The 11,208-nt window shown below is 33.7% G+C and overlaps 3 protein-coding genes across 3 annotated transcripts in view; all 3 read left to right on the forward strand.

The window, feature by feature from the left end:
- The window catches only part of LOC106320281, a 7,071-nt gene extending 5,421 nt beyond the window's left edge, over positions 1 to 1,650 (forward strand). Inside the window, exons 2-5 of the mRNA XM_013758644.1 lie at positions 146 to 254; positions 300 to 365; positions 471 to 1,424; positions 1,504 to 1,650. Coding sequence (XP_013614098.1) covers positions 146 to 254; positions 300 to 365; positions 471 to 1,424; positions 1,504 to 1,650 — 1,276 coding nt within the window. The remainder of the gene's footprint in view (positions 1 to 145; positions 255 to 299; positions 366 to 470; positions 1,425 to 1,503) is intronic.
- Positions 1,651 to 5,192: 3,542 nt separating this feature from the next.
- Positions 5,193 to 6,836, forward strand: LOC106320280 (auxin-responsive protein IAA8). The gene is made up of 6 exons (XM_013758643.1): positions 5,193 to 5,336; positions 5,479 to 5,845; positions 5,923 to 6,140; positions 6,223 to 6,364; positions 6,448 to 6,509; positions 6,589 to 6,836. Exons 2-6 carry the CDS (start codon positions 5,490 to 5,492, stop codon positions 6,624 to 6,626), a joined length of 816 nt encoding a protein of 271 aa, XP_013614097.1. The 5' UTR covers positions 5,193 to 5,336; positions 5,479 to 5,489; the 3' UTR covers positions 6,627 to 6,836.
- A 3,298-nt stretch (positions 6,837 to 10,134) lies between these two features.
- LOC106320282 overlaps positions 10,135 to 11,208 on the forward strand; it is a 1,552-nt gene continuing 478 nt past the window's right edge. The window contains exon 1 of the mRNA XM_013758645.1: positions 10,135 to 11,175. Within this exon, the coding sequence (XP_013614099.1) occupies positions 10,135 to 11,175 (1,041 nt within the window). The remainder of the gene's footprint in view (positions 11,176 to 11,208) is intronic.

Here is an 11,208-nt window from a genome sequence, read left to right on the forward strand (position 1 = left end):
GGAACTCCATGTGGTACTCCAATACCTGATAGAGACATATGTATGCAAAATGCAACCTAGACATGACTAAATCCTAATCTATATGATGAAAATACACATGAATAAATGGATAAACAATGTGAATATGCAAGATATCAACTTGTAGGCCAGTTATTGGCTTAGATGGAGCTTTTTTGAAATGGGACATCAAGGGACAGTTGTTGGTTGTGGTTGGAAGAGATGGAGACAATAGGATTGTCCCTATTGCTTGGGCTGTAGTGGAGATAGAGAATGATACAAACTGAGATTGGTTTGTGAAGCGTTTGGCCTTGGATTTGGGATTGGAAGATGGGAAAAGCTTTGTTATAATGTCTGACAAACAAAAGGTAAACACTTTGCTTTCATGATTTTCTATGAATGTTTGATCTTGTTTATGATTTTTTTTGTTTCTGAATTTTTTTTTTCTGATATTTTTGTTTCTGATCTTGTAGGGATTAGTGAAGGCAGTTCATACCCTCCTTCCAGAAGTTGAGCATAGGCAGTGTTGTCACCATATATATGAGAACTGGAGGAAAGGTGGAAAAGATCTAAGGTTACAAAGGTTCTTCTGGTTCATTGCAAGGAGCTACACTCCTGGTATGTTCAACTACAACATGGATGAGCTTAAGAACTATGATCCAGGCGCACATGCATATCTGATGAAGACAAAGCCAGAGACTTGGTCTAGAGCTTTCTTCAAGATAGGCTCCTACTGCAATAATAATCTGAACAATTTGTGTGAGTCCTTCAACAAGACCATCAGGGAGGCTAGGAAGAAGACTCTGCTCGACATTTTAGAGGAGATAAGGCGCCAATGTATGACTAGGAACTACAATTGGTCTAATATGGCTACCCACAGGAAGACTACGTTCACCATGAAGACACATCAAGAGTTAGACAGGGTTGAAAAGAAGTCCAAAGGGTGTATACTGCGATTGGCAATTGGGCCAGAGACTGAGGTGGAGTATAAAGACCAGTCATATGTTGTGAGTTTGGAGAAGGAGACTTGTGCATGTCGAAGCTGGCAAATGAATGGTATTCCATGCATTCATGCTGCTAAAATCATCCTTGGTGCGAAAAGAAAACTTTCTGAATTTGTTGCTCCTTGCTATACAACTTCTAAGTGGCGTGGGATCAGTCCTGTAAATGGGATGATAGAGTGGCCTCAGACCAATAGATTAGGTGTGATTCCACCACCTAATCAAAATGGCAATCTTGGTAGGCCTAAAAACCATGATAGAAAGAAGGGAGCCAATGAGACAAGGTCTACTACCAAGCTGAGCCGTGTGAACAGAGTTATGTCATGCTCTAATTGCAAAGAAGAAGGCCACTACAAGAATACATGTAAGAAAGCTTATGTTTCGAGTCCACCTAAGAAACCAAGAGGCAAACCAAGGAAATATCAGGTAAGGGTCTTAGTTTTTTAGCTATTGGTAATGTGTCTGAGTTTTTTGAGGTTATTGACAATTCATTTATATGATACAGGGACTACATTTTGAAGAGTCACAAGCTCAATCCTCCCAAGCTCAATCCTCACAAGCTCACTCATCACAAGCTCAAGCATCACGATGGGAAGTTCCCCAATCTTCACAAGCATCACAGACAGGAGCGTGGAGAAGATGGTTCTCTTAGATCAATTTTAAATGCTTTTGGAACAAGAACTACTCTTTTGTTTTTGTTGTGTGATGATGATGTTGTCTCTGTCGGAATGCTTATGTTTTGTTGTGTGATGATGATGGTGTCTTCTGGTTTATGTACTTTTTTTCTTTTGCTGTTTTGTTAAACAATGATGATGGTTGTGTGATGATGATGGTTGCTGTTTTGTTCTATTTTGTTGTGTGATGATCGATTTACAATCAAGAAGTAAACAAAGTCTTACATTAACCATAACATAAACAGAGTCTTAAAACATTAGACTTACATAAATCATGAGTCCAAATCACTGAAACCATTAGAATTACACAAACATAGTCTCCTAGTAGCTATTCAAAGACAACAAGCTTTATGTTCAAACAATTTCTTAAACACAGTCAATTGCACCCATAATCAAATTAAACACTTACATTTCGAAACGTTGGGCATCTAAAGAAAGATCTTCCTGGATTTTCTTTCGTTTTTTGTGTGTATATCCCATTTCTTCGACCACAGCTGCATTGCTCCGGGATACCACGAATACCCATCGTATTCACAGACGAATCCTCACAACCCGCACTCATCATGCGATACCCGAAGAAGGAAAGGTGAGAATCGAGATTCTTAAGGAAGAAATTGAAGAGAATCGAGCTTGAATCGTGAAGTTCTTTCTGGATTTATGATTTTGGGAATTTAGGGTTTATAGCCATCTGAGGAGAAAACGACGTCGTTTCTTTTTGATTCATTTAACTCGGATTCGAAGACAATAAAAAGAACTATGTTCGTAAATCTATTGCAAAGTCTACTAGCTCAGTGGCAAAAACCCCTACCATTCAACTCGAGTACACGGGTTCGATTCGATGGAAGCCCATATTTTTAATAACAAAGATATATAAAACGACGTAAGCCCATATTTTTAATAACAAAGATATATAAAACGATGTCGTTTCATTCATTTGTCTTTAATCAGACAAAGAGATGAAACGACGTCGTATACTTTAACACCCAAAATTAACGTCGACTTAATGTCGTCTAAATTATCTGTTAACTCAGTTAACGGTGTGTTAATCTGGTCAGTCAATCGTAAGTTTTTTAATAACCAAAAAAATTCAACAAAAGTTCAGTGTTTTATTGGCCAGCCAATATGTCCAGGTTTCTTTTGACAATTCGTGCAAAGTACGTGATTTTTTTGGCCGAATTCTCATTTTTATTTACATTTTGGTCCCTACAATCACACATCACTTTTATAATTCATAAATATTTTTTTGTTTATTGTTTTAATCCTTAAAAAAAATTATATCATATATATTTTAACTTTTGTTTACAGATTTTAAATTTTACACATAAAATTAAATATAACTTTAAAATAAGATTTAAAATATTTTAAACTAGATTTAGACAACAATAATATACAAAAGAAACTTAACAAAAAATATTTTATGTTTCTCTTTTACTTTCTTGTTCTGATCTTATGTATTTTCAAGTATCAAGATCACCCGATTTCAATAACTTTTAGCTCGTAATCTACAAAGTAAAAATGAGGAAAGTCATTTTACTTTGAAATGCACTAATAGATCATATATGCATTTCAAAAATCATTTTATGGAATAATATAGTATTTTGTTTGAAGTTTAATATTAATTAAATTATTTTTATTAAATTTTTATAGTGTATTTTATTAATTAATATTGTTGCAATATGTTTATATATATGCTAGTTATTTACAAAAGTTTTATGAATTCAAATTAGTTATGACAAATATAAGGTATATATTATAAAATACAAATAGTTTTGAAGTTGAGTTTGAAGTTTTGTTTTTAAAGAAAAACACTTTTAAACTTCAAATCTAGAGTTTTAGAAACTTTAAAATAGAGTTTCTTTTCGAAATAGAATTCTTTTTTAGTTATATTTTTCTAAAGTACTGTTGGAATTTCATAACTACCGCTATGTTTTAAGAAAGGATAAAACTGATGCTCTACATGTTGAATTGAATGACCGCACATATTTAATTTTAAAGCATAACTAATATTTTATTTTATTTTTAAAAATTAACTAACTCCAAAACAAATTTGTATGATGAATATAAGTATTTAAGATAATATTTAGTTTAAAGTAAAAGTATAATAAAATTGGAAAGGTTCATTTTTGAGCAATAATTGGAGATGTTCTTAGGCTATATAATATAACAAAAACAAAACGACTAATGATAAATATACAAATAGCTGCGCTTACATATTTCAGATGTATTTATTAGTACAGATTACAAAAGAATTGATATTCAAGCACTAATATTCCATTTTGATTCATATTTGAAACGATTAGATCTTTTCTGGAGCGATCATATCAGATTGGATATCTTAAAAACTATTTAAAAGAAATTTTTAATTTGTATAAATATGTGATAAATTATAAATTTAAATAATTAAATTTATTGAATTTATAGTTTTAAATTTATTAGAAATTGTTCACAAAAAAAATGTATTCGTCACTATTTTTTTTTATTTAATAATAAATATGTATAAATTTAAATCATATATTATTGTAGTTATATTTTTTTAGTTAGCAGAATTTTAGTTGAATATGTCTAACAAAAGTTATTGACTTAAAAAAATATTTGGTATTCAGATAGTTTTCTAGCTTCCATAACTTTTTATAGATAAAATGAAATGGTAAATTTAATAAACAGTTTAGTTAATTAGTAACTAAATATCGGATTAGGTACACGAAATCCAGCAGGCAAACCCAAGTTCAGTTGCTGCTTTATTGTCCCTCGCTGTGTTTCCTCTGTCTCCTTTTATAATTTCACAGTCCATTAATTAATTAATAATAATTTTTCTTTCTTTTACACCATCTAATTGTTTCGTGATCTCCCAGTTTTACCCCCTTGGTTTATTGCTCTGTCTTACTTTTTTTCTTTACTAATTTTCATTGGGAAATATTGCCAAATTTCAGGCAGACAAAACATCAACCAATATGTGGTCCCATAACTATTAAAACTCAAACTATATGAAAATATTAAATTTATAGGTAATTTAGACCACTCAGACTCTTTAAGTATTAGGATGGTCCTATTTCTATTTAAATAATTTTCTTAGCTTCAAATAAGAAAATAATCTGATATATATAGATATAATCTTGAACGTTATGTTGATGAAACATAAAACATGTAGTAATAATACAAATGATATTTTATGAAAACAATAATAAACTTCTTAACATTTTACCAAAAAGAAAACAATAATAAACACACGCACGTTATTTGTGGACCAACAAAAAGAAAGCAAGGACAAAATGGTCATTGGCACATACGTTAATTTAAAAATATATATTTATATGCTTCGTTCCAAACAAGAAACCTGAAACCATGTTACCTGCAACAACGACATGTATTTATTATTATACTCTTCCACGGATCCAACGTCTCAGACTCTTTCTCATCTACTCATTCTCAACCGTCGGATCTCTTATGTTTTTAAAAAAGCCCATATTTTTGTATTTTATTACCAAAACTGCCACTCCTTCCATATGTTTTGTTCTCTTCTCTCACTTGTTCTTGAATGTTGCGCTTTTGTTAAGCTTTCCATGGATGGGACCTTGAGCTCTGCTTCCCTTCTCTCTCCTAAATTCGTGCACTTTCTCTCTCTTCGTTAGTTTGATCTTCTACTGTGTTCGTCTTCTCTCTCCAGGTACTACTAGCTTCACTTAGGTCAAGATTTGTTTCTAACATTCAAGAACGTTAAGTTTCAATGTAGGTCGTTTCTGCTTTGAACTGTGTTGAGTTTGAGAATCTTGTTTTGTTTTTGTGGTTGTTCTTGTGATGCTAAGCAGATAAAGATCTCATGACTTATCAATTGCAAAGTGTGGACAAGGAGGGTTTGGGTACATCAACTTGTCTGAAGGAACGCAACTACTTGGGTTTGTCTGATTGCTCCTCCTCTGTTGACAGCTCAACCGTTCCCAATCTTGTTCTAGATACTGACAAGAAGAGCAGTCTCAACTTCAAAGCTACAGAGCTAAGGCTAGGTCTTCCTGAATCATCTCAATCTCCCCAGAGAGAAACTGACTTCGGTTTGCTGAGTCCAAGAACTCCTGATGAGAAACTTCTCTTCCCGCTGCTCCCTTGCAAAGACCATGCTTCAGGCAACAAAAGAGGATATCTTGCTAAGAGCGGCTCCAACAATGCACCTGCTTCCAAGTATGTAACTAATGTGGAACATGTTTATGAGTTTGTTTTATGAGTAAATGAAACATAATGTGTTGTGGGGTTTTTAGGGCGCAGGTTGTTGGTTGGCCTCCAATCAGATCTTACAGGAAGAACACAATGGCTTCTTCTACTTCCAAGAACACTAATGAGGTTGGTCTTGGTCCTCTGTTTGTGAAGGTGAGCATGGATGGTGCTCCCTATCTGAGGAAAGTGGATTTGAGAACCTACACTTGCTATCAACACTTGTCTTCGGCACTTGAGAAAATGTTCAGCTGCTTCACTCTTGGTGAGTTCAAAAGTAAAACCCTTTATTACAAAGAAATGAAACAAGAGCAGTGAGTTTTTTTTTGTTTGGTTTGTGGTCTCAGGTCAATGTGGGCTTCATGGAGCTCATGGGAGGGAAAGAATGAGTGAGGTGAAGCTGAAGGATCTTCTTCATGGATCAGAGTTTGTGCTTACTTATGAAGATAAAGACGGTGACTGGATGCTCGTTGGAGATGTCCCCTGGGAGTAAGCTTCGCTTGAACTCAATTTCAATAAGCTTATCAGTTAAAAAGATGGTTCCTTTATGAGTTGTTTGTTACTACTTGCAGAATATTTACTGAATCATGTAGGAAACTGAAGATCATGAAGGGCTCTGATTCTATTGGTTTAGGTAAGAGCCATTTTTGTTTTGCCAAGCATCTTCCTTTGATATCTGAATACTAATGGCTGTTTGGTTTGCTTTGTTTCAGCTCCAAGTGCAGTGGAGAAATCTAAGAACAAAGATTGAGTCCACAAAACATTATGCACAGTTCCTCCAATGTTTCAGTCTCTTCTTAAACTGATGTGTGTTGAAAACTCTTATCATCTAGTCTTTTACTAAATCTGTGTTTGTAAGACTCTGGAATCTCTTTATTTTGTACGTGCTTGTTCAGAACAAATAACACTTTCTCTTCTTGTGTGTGTTCAGCTTTAATCTTCGAGACTTATTTTTCATATATTTCAAAATATTTATTGCTTGATATTCTATTTTTAATAAATATAAAAGTAGTTCAACCAAATATACTCTTTCATTCTATATTTTTTTAAAAAAAACTCAGCTCTCATTTCCACTCCGATGTAAAGAATGAGTCCATCAGTGTGGTATATTAGAACCAAATGCTTGTGAACCATTCATGCTGTTCACTTGTTTGTGCTGCAATAATGTTCATCCATATGGTTTTTGAGTTAAATTTCGATTTAATATCTGTATCTCTTATTTGCTTGCAACTTTAATTTTCTCACGAAGTTTGAAGAAAAACTTTTTCTTCTCTAATTATATGCAAAGCTTGATTTGTTTACTGTTAGTACAAAAGTCTCTAAGTGATAATTAGGATAAAAGTTGGTTATTGGTGGGTAATCCTGTAGATGTAAAGACTACTAAAGAGCCTTTTTCACACAAAGTGGAATACCAAATCATGATATTTTAGTTTATCCAAGAAGAATCCTGGATTAACTTTAGACTAATCCCCCAATAATTCACCTTCTAGATTTAGGCATACCTCTTCTTTATGGCTTGAGTGCCCCAATGTTTATCCATACCATTCTCTTGTATTTTTGCATTTGTAATTTTGTAGTATTTATTTTTTATTTAAAAAAATCTGTGCAAATTTGGTTCAACATGTAAAATTTTTGTTTTGCCAGTTACAGGTAATTTTTTTACTTTCCCTTCCTGTTGTGTTGATACACATATGTCACACAAGCTTACAGATTTTTTTTTCTTTAAAGCAAAATAGACATCAATGTCAATTAGTCTTATCAAAGGAGGAGGAAAGTGGCTAAGCACAAATATATCACTTCTAAGTGAGTCTGTGGTTAGTGCACTGCATCATTGACTTTGTTTTCGAATTTGATTGTTTTCCTATTCGTTAGGAACAATTATGTGAAGCACACTTATACATGTCTTGTTAGTGCTTTCTTCCTTCATACCAACCAAATAACTTTTTTATTAGATCGAGATCATTTTAGATGCTTATCATATTTGACTTTGGTTGTAATGTTACTGTGAAGATCATTAATTGTTCTTTAAATTAATTAAACTTGACCAAAACATCAAACTTAAGGGGATTTGCAAAAGTAACCTGTTTGACCCCCATGATTTACATTGATGATTTATGATTCTTTCATTCGTTATTCTTCTTTTGACAAAATAAATCAACAGTGGACAGACAATATATGTGTTTAGGGATATCATATAGATAATATTCTTGGTTAATAATCATCACACTTTTGTAATTAAATATATACAATATAACCATGTTAAAACTGCAGAAAATTGAATTTTTTTACGAATATATAAAAATATTAAAACTCAAATTGAATACAATAAAATATAATAATTACAACAAACATATAACTATAGAAATATATACTCAATGGAGAAAAGTAAATATCAAAATACGAAGCTAAGTTTATTTGAGACAAAGAATGTAAAATAAATAACTATAAAATAGAATGATAAATCTAAACAAACGAATATAGAAAATACAGAAAATAAATTAAATGAAATAAAGTATGGTAACAAAAAAACCATATATATAACGACATAAATTAATAGGAACTTTTTGAAATTTTTACTCACTAACTTGGGGTACTATATATAAACATATTTTTAAAGTAACTATAAACATTTTTAAATATCACTGTTTATCTTCTCAACTTGTATTTTAAAATCTCTTTCCTACAACTTAATAATTCGTGTTAATGCCAGTCTACTGTTATCACTATGTTACTATAAAAGTCATAAAACACTATATTAACCCCCTAAAAAAGAGTAGATAAACAAGACTTATTAGATGTTTCAAAAAAAAAACAAGACTTATAAAGCTGGCTGAGGCAGCAGAGCGATTTAGTGAGAAAGATGAGAGCGATTCACATGGCCGGAAGGCATTTTTCCCAATATTTCCCGACAAAAATCAGTTGATCGTTTCTCCTGAACTTGAAGAGAATGCTGAACACCAGTGAATATCCGCCATCGAAAAGAAAAACTAGTATTAAGGCGGCTCAACATACATATTGTGGAGAGAGAGCATTGGGTCGTTGATCTTTCTTTATATTTTAAGTAAATTATATTTTATAACAAAATAACTTGATAAATTTCAATGTGTTAATAAGACTGTCTCAAGGCATGGTTGAATGAGCACCACTAAGCTATCATATCTTGTTTTTTCTTTAATATTTAACTACGTTCTTGTTTAGAGATCTTTTAAGACATTTGTTTAAAAAAAATTAAGGGTCCAGGCGAATATTTATGGTATAAATGTAGGAGCGTTGTATATCTCTAGTTTGTAGTCAATGGATTCGGAAGAATATTGGTCCCAGTGTAGCGGAAGCTAGTGGCTATCATCTCTTTTTGTTCTAAGGGTTGAAAAAAAATTAAGATTCATAGTTGAGGTCCCAATCTCTGCAAAATGACCGATAAATATTGCACCCAGTGAGAAAAATATACACCTTCAAAAATAACGATAAGAAAATCATTTATCATCGACCTGATATATCCAACTATTTTTTACATTTGGCCATTTGGTTTACAAAGATTTAATTTGTTAGCTTGCAACTTAAGTATCTATGGATAGATGTAGTTTTAGACTGTTTTTTTTACTTAGTTTAAGACTGGTCTTTCTTATCAAGATTTTTGTTATTTGTTTTGTTTCCCAACAAAATGAGAAAGCCATGAAGCTCAAAATAACATAAAATATGATGTTTTATGTTTTTGGTATAAAATTATATATGGATACGACATTGTATGCCATTATTAATTACAAATGTTTGATTGTTTTAGTACCGATATGATTAATATGTCTTACCGATCAGTGATATATGTCCTACAGTTCTGATTTTTTTTGTTTGGTGAAATTTGGTTAGATTAGTATGTGTTGTTATTTTATTTTTGGTTCTAGAAATATTTAGATACGGATCGAAATATATAGGTGTGGAGAAATTAGATGGATATTGTTTAACGTAAACTACATTTATAAAGTTACACGGAGTTAAATTTTGGGCAAAAAATATATATTATTTTGCGAATTAATTTTCATTCTTTTAATAAATTCATCATTTTATTTCATAAATGATTTTGTTTTTTTTTTTTTTGCGAACAGAAATGATGATTTTGTTTTTAGTAAATATATGTTGCAATCTACATACATAACAAACCCTAGTGAGAGTTTTTTCAAAAAAAAACCCCTAGTAAGAGTTAATTTTAAAGTTTAGCCAACTTAAAAAGATTATGCATACGTAATACGTAAATATCACCCAAAATGACGGCAACTCTAGGCGACGAAGAAGGCGATTCTCAATCCTCCCCGACGGAAGGTCGCGCCGGTGAAGAAGTTAACATCCGAAGCAAAGTTCGCTCACCCTGGACAAAGCCCCTTCCGACTGAGTCTCCCGGACCTTCAGAAGTGGTAGATGGCGTTGTTTCGATTACGATACCTGACGAAATCTTGTCGGACCCCGATCCTCTCTGGCGGTGCTATGCTGTAGGGTATTTCATCGGGGACGCTCCACATGTGGGTACCATTCATGCTACCGTAAACCGGATCTGGCCTTCTCCGAAGCAGGGGAGTAAAATCGATGTGCAGTTCCTCGAGAAGAACACGGTTTTGTTTCGCATTGAGAATCCCCAGATGAGAGCTCGTGTGACTCAGAGGCGCTATTGGCACATCGCGGACGTTCCCTTGGTGATGAATGAGTGGTCTCCTGAAACGGCTCTAAAGCCTCCGGACCTCTCTACTTTGCCAATGTGGATTGATCTCAAGGGTGTGCCTATTCTGAGGTTCTCCTACAAGGGCTTGAAGTGTTTGAGTCGAGCTGCGGGCAAGTTCATCAAACTGCATCCAAACACAGAGAAGTGTACAAGGCTTGACGTAGCTCGGGTGCTTGTGGAGGTAAATCTCCATAACCCATTGGTGGAGAAGATAAGTTTCCTGGATGGAGTCGGTAAGAAGGTGCTGATTGACGTGAGCTACCCCTGGATGCCTCCAAAGTGTAATGTTTGCAACTCTTGGGGTCATAAAGGGAAGAGCTGCACTTCTAAGAGAGTCCAAATCCTTCAGAAGGATAAGGAGATTGAGGAGGTGGCTAAGAGTGTAGGAATGGAGGTAAATGTTCATGACAACGTGATATGTGAGCTCAATCCCAAACGTAACATTGTTAGTGAGATGCTTATAGAGCTGGAAGGACTACCTCCAGCGCTTGGTTGTGATGTTGTTGGAGATCCCTCAAGGAAGGATTTTGAGACAGGTGAAACTTCAAATACGGTTACGGGAAACTCTCAAGCTAATCTTGATTGGGCACTGGTAGGACGGAAATATCCACGATCTTCCCCCCCC

This window comes from Brassica oleracea, unplaced genomic scaffold, assembly GCF_000695525.1.
Source record: "Brassica oleracea var. oleracea cultivar TO1000 unplaced genomic scaffold, BOL UnpScaffold00871, whole genome shotgun sequence".
Lineage (NCBI taxonomy): Eukaryota > Viridiplantae > Streptophyta > Magnoliopsida > Brassicales > Brassicaceae > Brassica > Brassica oleracea.